Source organism: Notamacropus eugenii, chromosome 5 (assembly GCF_028372415.1).
Source record: "Notamacropus eugenii isolate mMacEug1 chromosome 5, mMacEug1.pri_v2, whole genome shotgun sequence".
Lineage (NCBI taxonomy): Eukaryota > Metazoa > Chordata > Mammalia > Diprotodontia > Macropodidae > Notamacropus > Notamacropus eugenii.
Window position 1 is genome coordinate 386,242,764 of NC_092876.1, and position 24,622 is coordinate 386,267,385.

Here is a 24,622-nt window from a genome sequence, read left to right on the forward strand (position 1 = left end):
AAATGGCAAGAGAAATAAAAGTGAAAAAAGTGCTTCAGTTTGCACTCAGAGTTCATCAGTTCTCAGGAGGTGAATAGCATTTTCAGTCGTGGGTCCTTTGAAATTGTCTTGCATCCTTGCCTTGATCAGAGTAGCTGTCTTTCACAGTTAATCATCTTTACAATATTGCTGCTGCAGTGTTCTGGCTCTGTCCGCTTCACTTTGCATGCATTCATCTAAGTCTTTACAAGTTTTTCTAAAACAGTATTGCTTATTTCTTATAGCAGAGTAGTATTCCTTCATATACCACCATTTGTTCAGCCATACCTAACTGATGAATATCCCTTTAATTTCTAATTCTTTGCTACCACAAAAGAACTGCTATAAACATTTTTGTACATGTGGGTCCTTTTCCCATTTGATAGCACTTTGGTCTAATTCCAAATTGTTCTCCAGAATGGTTGGACCAGTTCACAATTCCAGCAAAAGTGCATTAGTGTAACTATTTTTCCACATCCTCTCCAGGATGTACCATTTTCCTTTTCTGTCATATTAGTCAATCTGATAGGTTTTAGGTGGTACCTCAGAGTTGTTTTAATTTGTATTTCTCTAATAAATAATGATTCAGAGCATTTTTTATGTGACTGTTAATAGCTTTTATTTTTTCCTCTGAAAACTGCCTGTTCATATCCTTTTGACTATTTACTAACTAGGGAATAGCTAATACTTTTATAAATTTGGCTCAGTTCCCCATATATTTGGAAAATAAAGCCTTAATCAGAGAAATTTGCTGCAATTTTTCCCCCAGTTTCATTCTTTCCTCCTAATTTTGACTGCATTGGTTTTGTTTGCAGAGAGGCTTTCATAAATAATTTCTAATTCAAGCAGTACCTTCATAAAAGGTATTAACCAAAAAGCTTAATTAACTAAGATGTTCAGAGAAATTAAGATTCTTCTGAGTTAATTTTTTAAAAGCCTTTGACCAAATAAGTAGATAAAAACATAACTTTAAATGTTCTCCAACAAGGTAGCTGTAATTCACATCTTAAGATCAAACAAGATTTTTCTCACAAAGGCAATCACGAAATTTAATTTGTTTTTTATCCTCTGAATTATCAGTATTGCCAATCATAAGATGTTAAGACATGAAATAAGATTATAAAGGTAATCATAGTAGCCACTTAAATACAAGCTACTTTTATATTTATGTTACATACATATACCTAGTTTGACTTTACCAAAACTCAAGTGTAGCAGTGCACATAGCATAAGAACAAAACTTAGAAGCAGAAGTGTTGGATTCAAGTCCTAGCTCCAGAGTTCATTATCGTTTGATTTGGTGTAAGTCTCTTAGTTTTTTCATCTGAAATTTAGGAATAATTACAGCTAAGGAATCTACTTTATTGGTCTTTTATGAGGAACACATGTTGTAAACCTGAAAGTACTAAAAAAAAACCCTCTATTATTAATATAGCTTCATAATATAGTTAGGTGTATAGATATATTTAGATAGTAATAACAGTCACATGTGTGCTAAGCACATCTCTCTTTAGGACATTCTACAATTAATTTTCTTTCATCATATGACATCAAAAATTTCTGCAAAATATGCTTTAATACACCAAAATGACAAATATTAAATAATTAGGAGCTTCTTTTTCTTCATTAAATGGTTCTTGAAAAACTTTTTGTGACCTTGATAAACCTCTTTTCAGGGCCAAAGTCCACCTTTTTAATACCAATACTCTCTATGATCAAGGGCAGACTGATTTAATATAGAATATTTTTTAGTTATACTGATACTTCTAGAAAAGTACAAACATAGTGATACTAATTGATGACCTATAGTGCTGCTATCACAGAACTGCATATGAAATATGATATTCTTTTACTTTGGCACATACGCATTTGGTAGTTTTGAAATAATTGCTAAATTTTTAAAAAATCAGTTCTAAAGGAGGCATATTTAGTGGAGTCATATTGCATAATTAAGTTTTTGAACATAGATGTACATCAGTCTGTAAAGTGGAATATTGTCCTTGTTGATAAAGCATGGGAATGTTATGTTGAAATAATTTTTAGTGTTTTCAGCCTTCTTGTAGATAACAAGTAGCAAAAAGCTTTAAGCTATAAATCTAGAGAGTATAAGTGATGAATTTTAAAATTTTCTTAAATTTAATTTTTAAATTTATAAATTATTGTACCCAGCAATTTTGTAAGTCTCTATAAATAATTATGTCGGATATACCCAATTCATTCCGTCAGGCCACTAAGGATTGTTGTATCATAGGTTGTGAATAAGCATTGTTCATTTAATTTATTAAAATGTATCAACTATATATTTCCCTCAATCATGTAATAATATAATAATAAGAAGTTAGAATACTACTTACAAATAATATCAAGTCACAGTTTAATAGATGCACCAATTTCCTGTGACAGTAACCATTAACTTCTTAAATTCTAATAAATTGAAATGCTTTTCTATTTGATGAAATATTTTCACCCATATTTTCATTGAAGAAGTTAAATATAATTTAAAGGTGTGACATGAGGTCTTCTTTCTGTTTCCTTAATGAAAGCCACTTTTTGCATCAATATTCACAAGTTCTACTCTGAATATCAAATGTGATGATTTCAGAGCCCTTTTATTAGTATTGGTACTGCTATTGGTACTGGTATTGCTATTGGTACTGCAATCTAGTAAGCAAATTTAAAATGCAATAACAAGTTTCAACCAGATCTTATGGGGCTTGTTTTTTCAATATTTTTTAGTCTACATCTATACAGTAGTTCCCAAATCATTTCAAAAGTTAGAAAACTTTGCATATTGAATTCTGACCCTATAATTTCTTACTGTCTTAAGACCTTAGGCATTTGATCATTCAATAAGCATCTATTAAGTTAATATAATTTATTCAATTTATTTATAAGCATTAGATTTACAAAGAGGAAAGTGAAATATTTCGTTTATGTTCATATGTGTGTGTTTGTGTATGTATGTATATATGTAGGGGTGTGTGTGTGTGTGTGTGTGTGTGTGTGTGTGTGTGTGTGTGTAACTTCCCTAGCTATCTCTTTGAAAGCAGGGAATAGGGAATATAAGGTGGGTGTATACATTCCTCTAATGTATATGCAGGAATACATGTAACATGCCATCCACACATGAATATACTATTGTATTAATAAGGAACCCAACATACAGAGGAGGGTCTGCTGTACCAGTTCTTAAATCTACTTTTCTAAAAGGAAAGCAGCTTTTGAGGGGTCAGCAATCACTTTAATCAAACACATATATCATTCACTTAATTCAGAAGAAAAAGTCAGTACCCTGAACTTCAGAGAAAATATAAACAGAGAAGTAAAGATCAACAGACAGGGCTTCCAACTGTCTGACCATAAGTCTCATCTGGCCAAACAAACACTTCCAATGAGTATGTGTGTGTTCGTCCTTCATTGCCGAAGAAGACCATGCCATCAGAGAAATGATGACATGACTTGCACTTGACTTTGTTTTTTGAGTGAAGGAGGGCTGTGCAGGTCACCAGCCCTCACTTCTCCTCCAGAGCCATCTGAATCCAGTGACCAGATATTCATCAGGATGACTGGAGATGACCCAGGATGAGGCAATTGGGGTTAAGTGACTTGCCCAAGGACACACAGCTAGTGAGTGTCAAGTGTCTGAACTGAGATTTGAACTTAGGTCCTCCTGACTCCTTCACTGGTGTTCTATCCATTGCACCACCTGGCTACCCCTCCAATGAGTAAGCCCCAAAGTAAAACCTTACCTCAGAGTATTTATACACTTTTCAGAGCCAGAGGGCATCACAACTCTTGAAAACCCATTGCCTCATTAGAAATTAAGAAAAGATGTGGGCCTCCCCTAATCTAGCTTCCCTTAATGGGTAGGCCCATCTATGTGTGGGGAAGATCTTTAACTCTTATTAACATTGCAATTATGCCTCTGTGTACCTATGCATATGCATACACAATACATATATAGAAAATAGATACATAAGGTGGTTTCTGAAGGGAAGGCACTAACAGCTGAGGGAATCATTAGTGTCTTCATGTAGAAAATGACACCTGAGCTGAGCCTTGAAGAAAAGGAGAGACTCTGAGACAGAAGTGATAAGAACATACATTCCAGGAATTGGTAACAACAAATGCAAAGCCACAAAGATAGGAAATGAAGTATTGTGTTTAAAGAACAATAAGGCTAGTTTGGTCAGACTGTGGTGTCTATAAAAGGTAGTATTGTATAATAAGATTTAAAAGGTAGACTGGACGTAGGTTATGAAAGGCTTTAAATGGCAGGCAGAGGACTTGATATTTGATTCAAAAGTTAATTGAAAGTCATTATAGTTTGAATAGGGGACTGACATGGTTAAACTTTTACTATTGGAAAATGGTATTTTACCTTTCTTAGTTTCTTGATTCATAAAATGAGATAGTCATGAGTCTGATTATTAAATATGTTATCCTATGATTTCAAATCACAAATCAATTTAGTGACTTGAAGGTGGAAAATATTCCTACTTCAGCCTTAACCAAATACTCTGTCAGTCTTTTTCTTTCTACTTAGAAAAACATAATTCTGGCCCTTCGACATGAGATATATTTTGACCAGTTTTTAATGCTGTGGTGTTTCAGGGATTTTGACACACAATAACCTCTACCCCTCAAGTGACAATTAGGAGATAATGGAGAATTTTTGTTTCCCTACCAAACAATTGCCAAGACAGGTTTTCTTTTATGCCTGTTAAGTTTGATTTAATAATGAATATGTATGAATATTGCTTAGTAGTCTTAGGGGAAAATTTTAGTCCCCTTAAGACACCAAACTCATTTGACTTTTTGTATTAGCCCCTCTGGCCTAGCCTACTATGCTTATTTCCTGATTGACTAGACTGTCCCTGAAAGGTAGGCAGAAAATGTGAACACATTTTTTTTATACATGTTCCTTCAGGGAATGGTCTTTGTGAAGGGAATTTGTGACTATTTAATTATAGTCATGCTTTCACTGAGCTTAGTTACAATACAAATTGGCCCTTCGTCCATGGAAAAGGTCTAGAAAAGTAAGTTTTATATATTCCCCCAATATAATACTCTACATGGACTCTGAAACTAGGCTGAATATAGAAGTCATGTCAGTTATTTAGGGGTATTATTTACTATTCTTGGTGATTAAGTAAAATAAAGCTCTCTCACAGCTGTATTGCACTTTCTTCCTGCTTAGGAAAACTTTAAAAGCCATAAGAAGAAGACCATCTTAAGAATCAAGATGAATTAACTCCTAGTTTACTGGAGATTTTTCTACTATTGATGGGGTACAGATTCTGGGAACCTCCTTGAAATCTCCATGAATCTTCTCACTTGATCTGGTATTCCCTTGAGGCCATAAACTTTTCATTATTGCTGTGTCCAGTTTCCTCTGACTACTTCCCATCCTTGATTCTATAGCCCTCCATTGTCTGTAACCTAGGGGTACCAAACCTACTTCCCACCCTAGCTCTCCATTGTCTGTTACTTCCCCATTGCCTCTAGCTGTTTCCCACCCTTGATCACATCAGAATCCCACTCTCTTGGTTCTGAACTCTAGTCACTCCAGTCCCATCAAGATCCTCCTTAGACTTCTTCTCAAGACCCTCCTAAACCCCTCCTCCCATCACCTCAGACTATTAGATCACCCCCAACACCCTCCCACATTCTTTCTACATATAAGGTCCTTCTTGTCTCCATGAAGGCACTCAGATTCAGTCTAACTCAAGATTTTATCTGGCTTGCTTGTTAATGGTTATTGTCCTTTGTTTTCAAAGAGGACCAAAATGATATCACCATGATAAAGTGAAGTTTCAATATGTCTGACTGTGACTTGATCAGACCAATAGGAACTCAGAATGCTCTACCACAGGTTGGGCACAGATAGTCCCTGTAAATATTTGGGGTGGATTGCTCATCCTACTTTTCCTTTGTGCTGTCTCAATTCTGCTTTGCTCATAGAGCACAGCACCCTTTCTGGTGTGGGCATGCCATGCTGAGCGGTCCCATGCTAGTGTCTCCCCATATTGCACAGTCAAATCCAAAATTCTTGAGAGAGACTTTGAGAGTATACTTGTATCACTTCTTCTGACCACCATGTGATTGCCTGCCCCATGTGAATTCTCCATAATATTTTATGGTCTTTTTGGCAAACATACATTTTGCATTCAAACAGCATGGCCAGCCCATGGGAGTTGCGCTTTCTGAAGCATAATTTGAATGCTTGGCAGTTCAGCTTGAGCAAGGACCTCAGTGTCTGGTACCTTATCCTGACAGGTGATCTTCAGAATCTTCCTAAGATAGTTCAAATGGAAGCAATTCAGTTTCTTGGCATGGTGGTGGTAGACTGTCCATGTTTCACAGGCATACAACAGTGAAGTCAGCACAATGGCTCTGTAGACCTTCAGTTTCGTGGTCAGTCTAATACCTCTTCTCTCCCAGACTTTTCTTCAGAGCCTCCCAAACACTGAGCTAGCTCTGGCAATGCATGTGTCAACCTCAGTGTGTAATACATCGCTGCAAAGTACACTACCAAGGTAAGTGAACTTATTCACAGCATTCAAAACTTCTCCATTTGTTGTAACCGATGCTTCCACATATGGATGATGTGGTGGTGGTTGATGGTTAATTATTAGGCCAAAATTAGCACAGGCAGCAGATAATTGATCTGTACTTTGTTCCGTCTCAGCTCCAGAGGCTGCATTAAGTACACAATCATCTGCAAACAGAAAATCATGCACCAACACTCCCTTCACTTTGGTCTTGGCTTGTAGCCTTTTCAAATTAAAGAACTTACAATCAGTATGGTAGTTGACCTTTATGCCATGTTGATCCTCATTGAAAGTATTTGACAACATGGCTGAAAACATCATGCTAAAAAGCATGGGAACAAGCATACAGCCCTGTTTCACTCCATTGGTGACTGGGAAGGCACAAGAGCATTATCCACTCTCCAGAACCTGGGCAAACATGCCATCATGAAATTAACATACAATACTGATGAACTTCTCCAGACAACCAAATTTTGACATAATTTTCCTTAAGCCCTCAAAGGCCTTGATCAGATTTACAAACATTGTGTACACACCTCTGTTCTCCTGGCATTTCTCCTGGAGTTGTCAGGCAGCAAATACCATATCGACTGTTCCTCAGCCCTTTCTAAAGCCATGCTAGCTCTCAGGTAGATGACCATCTTCCAGGTGAAGGATCAGTCTATTAAGGAGGACTCTAGCAAAAATTTTTCCAGCAGTGACTAAGAGAGAGACTCCTCACGATTGCTGCAGGACAATCTATTCCCTTTACCTTTATAGAGATGGACGGTGGAGGCATCCTTGAACTCCTGGGGGATAACTTCTTCTTGCCATATAATCTGGAAAATTTCAGTCACCTTTTGTATGAGCAACGGTCCCCTTGCCTTGTAAATCTCAGCTGGAATAGAATCAGCACCAGGTGCTTTGCCACATGAAAAAAGCCTAATGGCCCTTAAAACCTCTTCTTCAGTTGGAAGTTCAGCCAAGGAGGGATTGACTTCAACCTGAAGTAAATGGTCAATGGCCTCTGCATTGATTGATGATGGTCTGTTGAGAACATTATGGAAGTGTTCAGCCCATCTCTCTAGGATCACATCCTTATCACTAATCAGTGTGGCTCCATCAGCACTGAATAGTTGTGATATACCATAGGTTTTTGGTTCATAAATAGCTTTCAGGGAATCATCAAAGTACTTTGGATTGTTACTATCAGCATAAAACTGAATTTCATCTGCCTTCTTACTGAGCCAGGAATCCTGCTTCTCTCTAAGCTTTCCTTGTACTTTTCTTTTGATGGAATTAAATGCCACCTTCTTAGAGATGGATGAACTTTCCTGCTGGTATATGCTGTGGAGTTCTCATTTTTTGTTTAGCAGCTTCTGAATTGCTCCCTCATTTTCATCGAACCAGTCTTAGTGTTTGTGAGTGTTCTGACCTGATGAGCAAATGTAGTGCTGCACACCAAATCTCTGAAAGCTGCCCATTCCTTTTCTGTTCCACTGTTGCCAACTATGTGTTGGCTCAACTTTCCCTCCAAGTTAGCAACAAACTGTTCACACTCAGAGAAGAGTTCTAATTTGTTGATATTAATTCTTCTGGTAGTCATTGTGCTTTGGGGGCAGCACTTTGGATGAATGTGAATATTTAGCTTGGAAAGAATAAGTCTATGATCAGTTCAGCACTCTGCACCACACATTACCTTTGTCCCTCTGACATCTTGTCTGTCTCTTCTCCTTACAGTCACATAGTCTATTAGATGCCAGTGTTTGCTGCGAGGGTGCATCCATGAAGTTTTATTGCGTTTAGGTAAATGGAAAACAGTGTTGGCAATAAGACAGTCATGCGATGCACAAGTCTTCAGCAGTAAATGACCATTGCTGTTGCTTTTTTCCAACTCCATTCCTCCCTGGGACTCCCTGCCAAGTCTGGTAGTCTGAACCTACTCTAGCTTGCCCTCTTTTGGCACATTGATGATAAGGGTCTCTATTTCTTCATAAAATGTTTTTTTCTTTGACCTCATCAGGGTTCATCATGGTGGGAGCGTAGGCACTGATGATTGTTAATACAAGCACCGGAAATGGTGAGGCTTCTTAAGAGTCAACCCAATATGGCAGATCTTAAATAAACTTTGTTTTTCTCTGGCTGTAAGAAGAGTTGAATCGAATTCACTCAGGTAGGACCTGGGATGTTGGTATTTTGGAGTCCCAAACACCCCAAATCTCAACAGTATGTTTTCTTGTCCTCCATACTTCAGAAAGTATGACCAGGTTCATGGCCTCCAGCATAACGACTGGACCAAGAACCTGTATAAGACAGCCTTCTAGCCCTGTGACCTACTGCAACCTGAGAGGTCAGGCCCAGAAAGCACCTCCAAGGTACTTGGAGAGCAAGAAGGAGATAGGGAGATGGAGGAGGTTTACATACTTTCTAGTCTTGGCTGGAGAAGAACTTGAGATTGGCAGTATTCCTGGTCAGGGAACCATAATTTTGAGGTTTGGGGTATTTGGGACCCCAAATACTGACACCCTGGGTCCTACTCAAATGAGTTCAATGTAAGCCTTCTTACAACCAAAGAAAAACAAAAGTTTATTTAAGATATGCCATATTGGGTTGGCTCTTAAGAAGCCCAACCATTAGCAAGACTCTTAAGGAATCTGAGCATTTGTGCCACTAATGCCAGGAGGCCAGATAGAATCTGAGCACTTTCATGGAGACAAGAAGGATCTTACATAAAGAAAGACTGTGAGAGGGAGCTGGGGGTGGTCTAGTAGTCTGGCGTGATGGGAGGAAGGGTATAAAGGGTATAGGGAGGGTCTTGAGGAGGAGTCTAAGGAGGATCTTGATGTGATTGGGGTGACTAGAAGTCAGAACCAAGAGAGTGAAATTTTGATGTGATCAAGAGTGGGAAACAACTGGAGGCAATGGGGAGGTAACAGACAATGGAGGGCTGGGGTGGGAAGTAGGTGGGGCCCTCTAGAGGTTACAGAAAATGGAAGACTGTAGAATCAAGGACAGGAAGTAGCTGGAGACTACTGAACAAAGTGATAATGAAAGGTACATGGCCTCAAGGGAAAGCCAGATCAAGTGGGAAAATTGATGGAGAGTTCAAGGGGGTCCCCAGAGTTTGTACCCCATTATTATCATGATGAGTAATCATACATCTAGCCAGAAATATATTAGTGAATATTATTAACATGTGTATAACCTATATCAGTTCACCTATTTTCTTGGAATGGGAAGGAGTGGGAAGAAAGGGAGAGCCTTTGTAACTCAGCATTTTTAAAAAAAATTACTGTTAAAAATTGTTTTTACCTGTGATTAAGGGAAAAACTTTAAAAAACAATTTTTATAGTTAAAAATGACTATAAGTTTCTCAATAATTTCTGTGGTAGATCACCTGATGGAAATTTCTACTGACTTCTATAGCTTTTGATAATTGAAAGTGTACTTTCTCTGAAATCAGCAGAGCCAATACAATACCTAAAATGAGAATTAAATTGTAACTTTGTTTATACCTGAGAAGTATCACCTTTTTCTTTTGTTTCTATTACTAGTCTATCTCTGAATGTGTTACATATTTCCCTGCCATGTTCCCTTAGTTCTAGAAATGGGTGTATATCATCCTTTTCTCTTTCACTGTTTCTGAAATTCTTATTTCCTTCTTCAATATAGTTCTCTTTTTCATCCCCCATTGTATCGTTTGGGAGTGGTGCTGAAAACTGAGAAATTCTCATGATGAGTTCTCGTTGTCCTAGCCTTATGTTCATGTTCATGTCATTTTAATAAGCATACCTACTTCTTTGTGCATTCCAAGATTTCCAATGAAATATTTTTTTATTTTTTTCTATTGGTTTATAATTTTCTTGTAGAAATTGCTAATTTCAGGTCTTTCTATATACATATTTATAAGTGTACAGACACAAAGACATGTGTGCACACGCACACACAGAAAATAGTATCTCTTATGGAAGCTTTTTTATCCAGTATTAGATTTTGCTTTTATTCACCTTCAATAAAATAATACCAGTTCCCCAAAGAAGTCAACATAATAAAGTAAATTAAAATATAGTCAAGTATTATAATTAAATTGAAATCTTTGGAATTTTACGATATGTTTCCCAACTTGAGAGTCAGAATAGCAGAGTGGATAGAGAGCACATCTCAGAAAAAAGACTTGTGTTTATGTTCTCTGACATATACTGATTGCATAGAGGGAGTTCCTCTGTCATCGAAATCCCAAGTCCATTCTCTGTCCCCTAAATCCTAGTTTTCTTTAGATTTTTTTATTATGGTGGAGAAGTAATGTTTGTACAGGGATTTGTTTTACTTTATGAAATATATCCCAAATTAGATTATTTCTTACATAAATATTAATGATATTCCAAAACTGCCTTTTATTTAGTTGGAAATTTCTTTTTAAGAAGTCATTGTATGTTTACTCTATGTGGTGTGACGTTGTTATGGAATTGAAAGGGTTACTTTTTTTAATAGAAATGGGTTGACGGAGGTCTTACTAATGGCCTTCCTATCCTGCCTATGGGGCGAACAGTGACCGTTTCACCTTTTAGTGGTCGATTAGATATCTCCCCAGAAGACAAAGGACAGCTGGACCTGTACATTAATATTGCAAACCAAGATATCATGGTAAGCAATTTTTTAGTTATTCAGAAAATTTGAATGATTAATTCTCCAAGGAGTATGCACTAAATTTAACAACCTCCATAGCCATTTTTAATTTTAAAAAGTGTTTATATTTTGAATATGTTAGATAAATAATTAGGATATTGCTTCAAAATATTTACTTTATAACAAACAGAATAAAAAATACTGAATGCTCTCTGTTTATACTTTTGAACACTCTCCTGACAAACCTTATTATCTTTTCATTCATTCATTATTTTTATTTTTTCCCATTTTTTTTAGGCCAGTTTCACAATCAGTTTTGAATTAGGTCCTTTGTTTAAAATGATTGCAATAATAAAGTATATAAGATATATTAGATCAGGTAAAAATCCTCATGAGTATTAATAAGTAAAATATTAGATTGTATTGTATTGTTTTTATTACAAATTCTGCATTTTTGTTATCTAATTAATCTGTAGGAGGCAAGTTTCTACTGACAAATTCATATCTGTGTTCAGTGTCTCATGTCTTATAATTAAAATTTGTTTCTTTTCATTATAGTTGTCTATGGCCAATCTGATAAGACTAAATCAAGCTCTTTTCCCACCAAGCCAGAGGAAAATGGAATCATTGTATCAAAATGGATTTGATGACGCTACCAAGTTTTTACTAAAAGAAAATTGGTTTGAACAGAATACTTAAAGTTTATTATGTGAAACTGAACTTAAAAGACTTCTGGAATAGATTCTAATTAAACCTGAAAAATTCCATCATCTGTCAAAGTTTTCTGTGTCAGTTGTAAAGAGAACAAAATATCATTTTTAAAATTAGGACTTGTAAATATCATTAAAAAGAGCACACTCAAATGACAGGCATTTTTGAAGAACACTAATCTTTTATAAAAATGAATGCTTACTGCATTTTAGGAAACATGGTTTGACTCTCACTTCAGATTCTTAGTAGTGTGTGACACTGGGCATGTCACTTATCTTCTCTGAACTTCAGTTTTCTCATCAATAAAACTGGATTTAAAAATGTTTATTTTCCCTTCCAGCTCTAAAGCTTTGATCTTATGATCCCATATTCTGGAATAGACAATGGATTGTTAAAAATGAAGAATGAGTATTTTAGCCCCCCCTAAGGAAATGGTAGTAAAACAATACTCATTGGTGTCATGTGAACTGTACTGTGTCTCCTGTCCACCTGCCCTCATAAGTACAGTACTAGCTTAGGTTAGCTCAAAGAAATACTCTTTCAGAATGTACTGTTCCTTTCAAGAGGGACTCTTCAGGGCTCACTACAGGAGTGTGGCAAAGGAATTGAGACCAATAATCTCATGAGAGGGCCTGTAAAACCAAGGGGAAAAACTCTTAAGGATTGGTTCCATTTCTTATATACTGTTGAGTTAGTTTGAGTTAAGGTAAGGGATCAGGTCAGGAGCCTAAGGGAAGAGGAAACAAATAGAAATTCCAGAGGTGACCTTAGAACTGACTTGTTCTTTCTTTTTCCTCCATAAATGTCCTTTCCCTTGTTTCCCAACTAAAATCATATTGCTAATAGAGGAAATTATCTACACTGAATTGTTATGGCCTTAACAACCTCAACAGTAGAACTTAGAGGCTCAAATATCAAAGGTCAGGGATCACTAAATAGCAGAAGCAAGACTCAGGAAAGTAAGTAAAGCTTATAGATTTTTAAAAGTAAGGACCATTTCAGTGAGTTTTGCATCTGGTAATAATTGCCATGGATTGCTGCTGGTTTAGAAACATGTCATCTAAGCATCAGGAAAAAGATAAATGAGTTCCTGGAAAGATTCCTTAGAAGACAAATCTCTTCATTTTTTCTTGTTCCAAATTCCAAAACAGTTCTGGAGATTTCTAGAACATCATAAGGTTCCACTATCATAGGCTTTTAGATGTAGAGAATCCTATCACCTATAGTTCTAATGATCTGCCTACATTTCTGGTGTTCTAATGAAGGAGACATCATTGATGGTTTCAGCTTCAAGTAAGATGAAAAAGTCCAATGGTCCTTAGGGTGTGGTGGCAAAGCAGGTGGTAATGCTTCCTTTAATATCATTTTTACTGATAAAATCATATGTTGAATCATTTCACAGTGCCAAGGAATTTTGTAGCAAAAACTTTTGCTTTGGTTTATATGAATTCACTCGTACAGTTTCTAAAATCTGGTTTTATGATGCTTTGTCAGGCATGAACTCTTAATTATAAGGAGACAGAAAACAAAACAGCTGAATTGCTTGTCTTTAATTGTTATACATTTATTTTCATACCATTTGGAATTCCTCCTTAAGTTAATTTTGTGACTTTTAAAATACTGAAATAACACATTTTCAGGCTAGAAGTATTCCACCCATCTTTCTGTTAAGCATGCTACATAACATTGCTCCAGCTTTGCCTATTCTTGGTGATTTTTTTTCTGGCTTTGATTGTAATTTAATTAAATTTATATATGTTTGGAACTGTTTAAGATCTTTTTATGCTGTTATTAATGCTTATTGAAAAATTCAATCTTTTATCATTATGGTAGATTTTGCTTTTTTTTGAAAAAGGCTTGATTGCACTTTCATTAGTGGACATTTTAGTATAAAAAGGCATAGCAGTTTGCATCTGTTTTTTTTGTGAAGGGGAATATGCCGTAAAACATTGGAGTGTCACGTGTAGACATTGTTCTGAGGTACCACACCAAATTCTTGTATGAGGTATGTCATAGGCATGTCTTAATTTCTCATTGCATCTGTGAGTAGTCTCAGATACATGTAGATGGGCAACATTCATCTTTTATTAGAATCTTACTCATTAGCTAGATTTGGAACACAAAACCTTTTGGGACAAACACAAATCTAAATACACATCAATTACTTCTGACCTAGACCCTAGGGTTATGATTTACTGTATGATGATATATCATATCATATCATTTTGCTATAATTGGAAGTTTGGTAGGTTCCTGGTTCCCTGTTGGAGCAGTTTCCTAATGTCTTCAAATCTGTCATTTAAAATGTCATTAGTTTGTCTTTTATTGCTTTTCAGTAACATTCTTCACTCTGTAACCATGGTAACTTGTCACTTTCATGGAAAAATTGAATTGGTTTTAAAGTTAAGTAGTCCTCAAAAGGAAGAAGAAATACATTCAAGAATGTAAATATATGTAGATTTCAAAAGATCACAGGAGTCTTCAAGAGATCATAAGAATCTTTTGAAATCATACTGGAAGTTAAGTTGAAGGTAATCTAGTAGATTTTATATATGATTAAACTGAAGTCATATAGTAGACCTAGGACTTAACCCACAGGTCTCATGGCTTCATGACTGCAAATCCAATTCTTAATTCTTGAAAAAAAATTGAAATCCTACTTATTGTTTTGGTAATCCTGACCAGTGAAATTATGGTCCTAGGGAACTTCCAGTCAACAAAGTCCCTCGACCAATGCGTATTATTACTCTACCAATATTAGATATTTTGTTGTCTTAGAGAAATTTTAATCCCTACATAAACTAGTCTTACAGTTTGACCATTCAATATATCATAATCACCTATGAATAAATAACCTTTGAAGTTCACTTTGCCGGCATTTCATTTTTCAATTTTTAAAATCACTTTCAATAACTGAACAAATAAGAATCATCAATATTACTTCTAAGTAAATTTGTTATACACTTTATGTTGATAGAAATTACAATTGGATAGTATCCATGATTTCTAGTCTTTTTGGTCTGGATCTGATTAATAAGTCCAGGAGAAGAAACTCCCTCTACCAATCAAGATCAGCAATTTTTCTGCAATTTATAGTCTGAGAGAGTTTCATGGGGGCACTAACCAAAATCACATTGCCATTATGTGTCAGAGGTGAGATTTGGCCCCAGGTCTTCTTGACTTTAAAGCTGACTGCATCAACTATGCTACCTATTTAGCCTTCATTTTATGGTTAAATATTTTGAAGATATATAATTTCATTGATTTAGCCACTTGCCAGTGCATACCACAGTCCCTCCATAACAATCTTTTTTTTTAATATTAATTTTATTTTTTTCAGTGTTCTGCAATCACTACCATATAACTTAGATTATTTTTCCCCTCCCTCACCCCTCTCTGCCCAAGATGGCATACAATTTTACATAGGTTCTATACATACATTCCTATTAAATACATTTTCACTATAGTCATGTTATGTAGAAGAATTAAAATGAATGGGAGAAATCCTATAACAAACCAGAACATAAAACAAAAGAAAATGATGTGCTATATTCTGTGATTGAGTTCCAAAGTTCTTTCTTTGGGTATGGAAGGCATTTTGCCTTAAAAGACCATTGGAAAATTTTTTAAGTCCTTGCATTGCAGTGAAGTTCCAAGTCTACCAGAAGAAGTCCTTGCACACTGTGGTTGTTGCTGTGTATAAAGTTCTCCTGGTTCTGCTCCTTTTGCTTAGCATCAGATCATATAACTCTTTCCAGGCCTCTACGAAGTCTTCCTGTTCATCATTTCTTATAGCACGATAGTATTCCATTACATTTGTATACCACAATTTGTTCAGCCATTCCCCAATCAATGGGCATTGCCTTGATTTCCAGTTTTTGACCACCACAAAGAGGGCTGCTATAAATACTTTTGTACATGTGGGACCCCTCCATAACAATCTTTAGGAGTCGCTGTGGCTTAAAGAATTCATCAGTTGATAACTAGCCTTCCAAAGATTAGCTTCCCCAAGTGTATCTAGACTTGTCTGAATAACAGACATAAACATCGTTATTTGAAGCCTTTCCAAGTAGAACTATATTAATGCTTTTTTGACTTTGGGCACATCATCCAGAGGGCAGCTAGCTGGAATCGAGAAGACTCATCTTCTTGAGCTCAAATCTGGCTTCAGACAATTACTAGCTCCGTGGCCCTGGGCCAGTCACCTAACCCTGTTTGCCTCAGTTTTTCCTCATCTGTAAAATGAACGGGGAAAGGAAATGGCAAACCTTTATGGTGTCTTTGCCAAGAAAACTCCAAATGGTGTCAGGAAGAGTTAGACACAACGGAAAAACAAAAAAAAAAAAGCCTGAAAAATACTGTGGGGGAGCGGGGGGGAACATCTCTCTGTATTGTTTGCTTCTACTTCCTCATCCCCTCATCACTTTTTAGCTATTTGCCATTTAGGGGTTTCCAATCTGACCAAACAGCTGAAATTCTTCTCTCCAAAGTTCTAAAAGTTCTTATTCAATGCTTTTTCAACCACATTATTTTGCAGTTTTATCTTGGTGTTTATCTGTGAATAGGACAAATTTCAATTTAGTTAACGTTAACTAAAGGTAGCGTTTTCTAGAAATTTGGTTGTGCAAAAAAAGGAGAGATATGACTGCCTTAGAGGATGGTAGGGTCAAGTGATTTTAAAGATGGGGGCAATCTGGAAATTAAGTAGGAAAAAAGAAAAGACCTAGCTAGTGTTTAAAGAGACTGCCGATGGGGCCTAGCAATGGTAAACTAAAGAGCAGCTCTGAGATGGGAGGGGATGTGATCAAGGGAGCTTGCTAGAAAGGGCAATCTCCTCAAGACAAATGCAGGAGGAAAAACCAGGGGAAGATGTTGAGTAAATTAAGGTGCAGAATTGGGAAGAATAAGGACCATGTCTTCAATTTTCTTGATCAAGTATGAAACAAAACCCACTGCTCAAAGGGAGCGGGAAAGGGTTACATGCAGCTTGAGAGAAGGGATGATTTGTAACTGATGTGGTGCACAATTTGATAAAGTGTAAATTAGGGAAGAGTGAAAGGGTGATTGAAATATAAATTTGTAGAACCAAGACAGGATGATCATGTGATTTCTTAGCATTCACTGTCACAGCAGCAAGAGTGGGGAAAAAATGCAGATAGGGATTTGGAATGAGGAGGTGGTAAATGGGCAAGATATTGGAAGGCAGAGGACAAAACTGAACAGATTAAATATAGGTTCAGTTGTTGAAGGGAGGTCAAAGCAGTCTGAATGTAGTGGCAAAAGAAGGAAGGGTAGGGTGACTAGAAATTGTGATGACACAGAATAGATTTGGGAGGAATTAAGGCGGGGAGAGATCTTTTCCAGTTTGGAATATGCAGCAAATCTTTTGTGTTCCTGATAAAAGCATCATCACAAGATTTAGAGCTTGAAGGGACCTTAGAGATTATCTACTTCAGCGCTCACTGTTTTTAGACAAGAAAGCTTAAGCCAAGAGAGGTTTAATTGTTGTACTCTGTCACACGGTGAGCAGATATGGGATTTGTATCCAAGTCTTCTGCTTCTAAATACAGTTCAAAAACTGTACTGCCTCATTGTAATAAGCAACTTCAGCACCTATTAAAAATAGGCCAGGCCTAAGGTGAATATTTTAGGTTGGTGATATTTTTAATAAACCATTTATAAGATTTTTGTCACTGTTCTGTATATTCTCTATGGGGTGTTGCTCTCATCTTTCTGTTACTGGTGGAAATTTTAAAGAGACCTGAGAAATTCTTTGAACTTATCCACAATAATGTCCTTCCTGTGATCAAAAATCTTCAGTGACTGTCTTTTTCTAGATGGAAAAAAGCCTGGCTTATAAGACCCTCTGAAATCTGGCCACAACCTTCCTTTACATCTTTATTCATATTATGCTTTTCCTATACTATATTTAAGTCAAAATGGATTTCTGGCTATCCCCTGCATTCAACATTTCATCTTCTGCCTCCATGCATTTCTACAGTCAGTCTTGTATATTCAAAACATACTACTTTTTTATCTACACTTTTATGAATCCTTACCCTCCTCCATCAATTGGCTCAGGTGCCACTTCTCCCACGAGCCTCTCTCTGATCCCAGTTCATAGGATTATAGATGTAAGGCTGAACAGGATCTTTGTTGTCTAGACCAAATCCCTCATTTTACTGATAAAGAAACTGAGGTCCAGTGAGGTAAAATGATTTGTTCAAGTTTCTGCAAGTATTAAGTGGCTGACCTGCAATCTGAACCCATATCATCTGGCTTCAAATTCAATACTCAACAGTTACAGTGCTTTCTTTACAGAAAAAGTTTGTTTACATATGTGTGTATATATATATATATATATATATATATATATATATATGATTTTGAATTCTGTATTTTCACCCCCTCTCTCCTCTTCCCCCACCCCAGGACAGCATGCACCCCAACCACCCCTTTCCCCAATCTGCCCTCCCTTCTATCACCCTCTTCTCCCATCCCTCTCCTCTCTATTTTCCTTGTAGGACAATTCCCCATTGCCTGTACAACTTATTTCCCAGTTGCATGCAAAAACAATTTTTAACATTCATTTTTAAAGCTTTGAGTTCCACATTCTCTCCCTTCCTTCCCTCCCCACTCACCCACATTGTGAAAGCAAGCAATTCAATGTATATCATACATGTGTAGCCATGCACGCTTCCATAACAGTTATTTTGAGAAAGACTAACCACATTTCCCACTATCCTGTCCTGCCATCCATTTATTCCGTTCTCTCCCTTGACCTGTCCCCCCACAATAGTGTTTGCTTCTGATTACCCTTCCCCCAATCTGCAGTCCCTTCTATTTTCGTCCCTCTCCTATCACCTTCCCCCCTGCCTTCCTGTAGAGTAAGATAGATTTCCATTCCCAGTTGAATGTGTATTATTCCCTCCCTAAGCCAAATCCAATGAGAGCAAGGCTCACTTATTCCCTCTTACCTCCCCCCTCTTACCCTCCATTGTAAAAGTTCTTTCTTGCTTCTTTTATGTGAGGTGATACGTTGTATTCTACCTCTACCTCTCCCCTTCTCTTTCTCTCAGTACATTCCTCTCAACAGTTAATTTATTTTATAAGTACCCTCCCTTCATATTCAGCTCACCCTGTGCCCTCTGTGTATATTTGTGTGTGTATGTATATACATGTGTGTATATATACATACATATATCCACATATATATATATATCTACACATATACCTACACATATATAATACACACACACACACACACACACACACAGACACACACGCATATTCCCTCTACCCTAATACTGAGAAAGGTCTCATGAGTTATAAATATCCATGTATGAATGTAAACAGTTCAACTTTAATGAGTCACTTATGGCTTCTCTTTCTTGTTTACCTTTTTATATTTCTCTTGATTCTTGTATTTGAAAGTCAAATTTTTCTATTCAAGTCTGATCTTTTCAACAAGAATGCTTGGAAGCACTCTATTTCATTGAAATTCCATTTCTTTTCCCTGAAGGATTATACTCAATTTTGCTGGGTAGCTACCTCCTTTGACCTTGGGAATATCTTCCAAGCCCTCTGATCCCTTAGTGTAGAAGCTCCTAAATCCTATGTTATCCTGATTGTGTTTCCACATTACTTGAATTATTTCTTTCTGGCTGCTTATAATATTTTCTCCTTGACCTGGGGACTCTGGAATTTGGCTACAGTATTCCTAGGAGTTTTCCTTTTGGGATCTCTTTCAGGAGGTGATCAGTGGATTCTTTTCATTTCTATTTTACCCTCTGGGTCTAGAATATCTGGGCAGTTTTCCCTGATAATTTCTTGGAAGATGATGTCTAGGCTCCTTTTTGATCATGGTTTTCAGGTAGACCAATAATTTTTAAATAATCTCTCCTGGATCTATTTTCCAGGTCACTTTTTCCAATGAGATGCTTTACATTGTCTTCTATTTTTTCATTCTTTCAGTTTTGTTTTATAATTCCTTGATTTTTCATGAAGTCATTAGCTTCCATTTGTTCCATTCTAATGTTCAAGGAATTATTTTCTTCAGTGAGCTTTTGGATCTTCTTTTCTATCTGGCCAATTCTTCTTTTCAAGGCATTCTTCTCTTCATTGGCTTTTTTGACCTCTTGCCATTTGGGTTAGTCTCTTTTTAAAAGTGTTATTTTCTTCAGCATTTTTTTGGGTGTCCTTTAGCAAGCTGTTTACTTTTTCATGATTTTCTTGCATCACTCTCATTCCTTTTCCAAATTTTTCCTCCACTTCTCTTGCTTGATTTTCAAAATCCTTATTGAGCTCTTCCTGAAATCATTTCATATTTTTCTTGGAGGCTTTGGATGTAGGAGCCTTGAACTTTCTGTCTTCCTCTGGTTGTATGTTTTGATCATCCTTGTCATAAGAAAATACCTTTCCACCGAGGAAGTAACCTTCTATAATCTTATTTTTTTTCACCTTTCTGGTCATTTCCCACCCAGTTCCTTGACTTTTGATCTTTTTCTTAAGTGGAGGATGTACTGCCTCAAGTTTCAGGGTTTTTTTGCAGCTGCTTTTGGAGATATCTCTAGGGACCTGTAAATTCTCAGTTCCTCCAAAGTGGTACGATCAAAGGAGAAGTGTTTCCTCCTCTCCTGGCCTGCACTTTGATATGTGAGCAACCACAAACACTCTTTTCTGTCCTCGAACTGCAAGTAGGATTACCTCTTCACAGCTGCCATGAGCTCTGCCACACCAGTGCTCCTCCTCACCGCAGGACTGCAACCCAGACCAGTTGTTCAATTCTCCTACTGTTTGTAGACTGACAACTCCAGAAGCAGCAGGTACTAGTCCTGAGGCCTGCTCCAGTCCCATCTATGCTGATGTGTCCCATACTGAATTGTGCTCCACTCTGAGCCTGGTGCAGTAGACCCTTCCTGTAAGCCTTCCAGATTGTCTTGGGCTGGAAATATGTTTCATTCTGTCATTTTATGACTTTTACTGCTCTAGAATTTGTTTAGAGTCAGTTTTTCATATATTTTGATGGGCTTGGGGAGAGAGCTAGGGCAGATCTCTGCTTCTATTCTGCCATCTGTAATGGCAATTATGAGAGTTGAAGATCTTCCCCACCCGTTAATGAGTCTGTCCAATAAAGGAACCTTGATTAGGGGAGGCCCATACCTTTAGTTAATTTTCTAATGAGGCACTGGTTCTCAAGGGTTGTGATGGCCTCTGGCTCTAAAAAGCATATAAATACTCTGAAATAAGGTTTTACTTTGGGAGCTTACTCATTGGAAGTGTTTGTTTGACCAGACAACACTCTGGACAGCTGCTAAGGAGCCACCCCCACTTTGAAAACCCAGATGTTGGTACTTCTCTGTCTGGTAACTGTGTACATAGCAGACAGTTATCTATCTATTGATCTGTCAGTTAGAAGCCCTGTCTGTTGGTTGATCTTTGTTTCTCAGTTTGTATTTTCTCTGAAGTTCAGGGTGCTGACTTTATCCCCTAAATTAAGTGCATGATACATGTGCTTGATTAAAGTGATTGTTGACCCCTCAAAAGCTGCTTTCCTTTTAAAAAAGCAGTTCTAAGAACCTGTGATAGCAGGCCCTCCTCTGTATGTCAGGGTGCTTGCTTTTATACCATCTTGTCTGGGTCCCCCTAAAGTGCTTTCTCAAATTGTGCTTATTTGCTTGTGAACAAGTTTCATCTCAATTCACCAAATTCAGTAAACATTAAAAACCTATTATGTGAAAGCCATTATGTTGATCACTGGGGATATAAACAGAAGAATGAAAAATGGGATCTTTGTTCTTGTGTTTGTATACCTGGGACCTTGCACAAAAGGCATTTAATAAATATTTGTTTAATTGAATTGAATGGAATAGATCTTAGCTAGGAGGATTAATATAGCCCCTAGTCCTTAAATTGAAAGTTTAGTGCTTCACTAAAATCACTGACCCTCTATTTGCTTCTTTTTGTTGTTGTTAATTTGTTTTGTTTTGCTACTATTCATAAGCAGGAATTCTGTCCTTGAGAGCACTGGTAGGGGAAGTACTATAATAATAAGAATAATCACACATACACTATTATTATACTATACTATTATATATACATATATATAGTATATATAATATAAATATGATATATTCCTTCAAGAGAGGAAGTACTGTTCTATTATGAAACTTAGTTTCTCTGTATTACCTTTTAAACTCACTAAATGAATGAAGAGCAGGAAAATTGCTATATGTATGCTTTAACCAGGTTCTAGTTAGTGGAATGTCTCTTCAAAACCTGGCAGTTCTTACATATGTAGAACCTAAAACCAAGAACATAGCTTACAAATATTGTATCTGTCATCAGGAACTTTCATTTTAAATCATTGTTGTGAATAAAATGTGGTTATCTTAATGAGATGTTATAACCATCTGCTTATAATGACTTTAAACACACCATCTTCTAGATGGTCTCTTCCATGCTGCACAATATACTGATAGATTCTGCCAGGATGATGTGAGTTGGGATCATCAAAGTCTTTTTGCGATAATCTTTGCATCTGGTAGATCATGGAATAATGAATGCTCGTATTTATAATCTGTAGTAGCTCTGTGCATATCTATAATTTCTATTCTGGTCTCAGAATTAACCTAACTGAATTTATTCTATTGTTTAATTTTTTACAGAAATAATGTGTGCTCTAAGTACACAAAATAGATTTTTTGCAAATGTATAGTGTAGACTGAGGCATGCTTGTCTGTTGTAATAATCCTGCAAATAGATGTTTCCTTGAAATTCTGCTAGTTTATTCAGGAGTCTTCTTTTAAACAAACAAGGGTCCACATCCAGTGAGTCTCATTTGCATAGCAGTTTGATGTAGGTCCATGTATATTTTCTTTTTGTTTCTGAATAAATAAAGAACAGGGCTGTATTTATGTTTTAAACTGCTCTGAAAGTGGGGAATAGGAGTTGATGAATTCTTTCTCTTATTTGAGAGAAGTGAATTGACTTACTCTGCTTCTAGACTAGACTTTGAGAGTCCCAGGGCAAGAGTTGTCTTCTTTTTTTCCATATGAACAGTAATAAGCTAGTTAAGACCTTAGGGTGGGGTGAATGAAATGACCATTCAAGGTCCCATCCCTCCAAAAAAATCTACTAAATAAAATACCACTCATTAGTTTCATAAATATGACATGACGGAAAAACGTAGTTAAATTGTACAAAGCAGGGGAAAAAGTGATTCTTGTGAAGTCCTGCAAAAGATTTCCAAAGTACAGAAATAAATCCAATGTAGGATGAGATCCTAAATATAATTTGTGGGTATGTATTTAAATACATATGTAAATACATAATTCTCTATCAGTGATGTTAAACTCAGATAGAAACACATCTCAACATAAGCATGTTGATTTAGAAAACCACAAATTACAGTTATCTATGTTGTATTTTTTTTCTTTTGTTCAACTTTTTCCAGTTACATTTTACTATAGTTGGGCTGGATTGAAGAGTTTTCTGCCCTGCACCAAGTTTTGACACCTCTGCTCTAGATATAGACCGAAAATAAAGCAAGTCCCCTCCCCTCTTTTTGACCAGGAGTTATAACAAATTACTACTCCAGGGTAATAGGTTTCAAAAATTCTCACAAAAATGATTGATAGATATTTTTTCAAATTACATAACCCCATAAAATGTTTATGTGCTGTGTCATATATATATATGTATGTATACTCTTAATGTAGAATATTAAGCTTAGAAAGAACCTGAGTTCTTTTATTCCAACATATACCTGAGAATGATCCAATAAAATGATACATTTATTAATCATCATCATCATCATCATCATCATCATCATCATCATCATCATCAGCTTAAATCATGCAATGAAGTGTTTGATTTCAGTTCTTAAAGCCTCAGAGAGTACTTACTTATGGGCCTATCAGATGTCCATGGCAATTTAGGGTACTAATTCTTTAAGCTAATGAGGTTATAGTTAAGGGACCAAAAGGCAATGACTCCAACTTCTACTCTGATGTCTGCAAAAAAAAAAAGACATCTGACCTTATAGGTGGATTCCTTATAGACAATCTATGGGAAAACATGGACAAGAATTGAACAGGTTGTATGCAGAAGTACACAAAGATTGTCATCTGTGGTGATCAGGGGAATAATAACCCCATCAGTGAGAGTCTAGATTCTTTGAAAATATTGAAGTCTGCGAGATACTATACTAGATGTTGAGGAGGCAAAGATGAAAAGTGATATTCTCTCTGCCTGCAGAAATGTTACAGTCTAATAAGGGACATACAGACAAGTAATTGATAAAATATAATATGGTAAGGGCAAAGGAGAAATACAAAAAGAGTGATAAGAAAATGAATAGAAAGAGATCATTTTTAGCTGGGTGCACCAGGGAAGGCTTTATGGAAGCCGTGGTTACTTAGTCTTCAAGGAAGAAAAGGATTGCAATAGGCAAAGATGTGAAGGGAATGAATCCCAAGCAAAGGAAACAGCCTGTGTAAATGCATGGAGGCAGGAGAGGGCAGCATGAGATTGGGGAAATGCTAAAAGTCCAGTTTGATAGGAATCTAGAGTGTATAAAGGGAAAGCATGTGAAATAAAACAGGAAAAGTAAGTAGATTGCAGCTTTAAATGTTAGAATAAAGAGTTTGCATTTTTGTCCTGTAGGCAATAGGAAGTCCTTGTAGCATTTTAACAGGAGTATTATATGGTTAGACCTATACATTAGAAAACTT

General features: G+C 36.5%; 1 protein-coding gene across 22 annotated transcripts in view; it reads left to right on the forward strand.

The window, feature by feature from the left end:
• The window catches only part of PNPLA4 (patatin like domain 4, phospholipase and triacylglycerol lipase), a 96,343-nt gene that overhangs the window by 51,195 nt on the left and 20,526 nt on the right, over positions 1 to 24,622 (forward strand). For 18 of the 22 annotated variants that reach the window (XM_072614431.1, XM_072614442.1, XM_072614433.1 and 15 more), the window contains 2 exons: positions 11,043 to 11,195; positions 11,736 to 11,944. The exons of 2 other annotated variants lie outside the window; for them this stretch is intronic. In XM_072614431.1, the coding sequence (XP_072470532.1) occupies positions 11,043 to 11,195; positions 11,736 to 11,876 (294 nt within the window). In that variant the 3' untranslated portion in view covers positions 11,877 to 11,944. Of the gene's footprint in view, positions 1 to 11,042; positions 11,196 to 11,735; positions 11,945 to 24,622 lie in introns of those variants that run through there. 2 more of the 22 variants (XM_072614444.1, XM_072614450.1) reach the window with 1 other exon arrangement.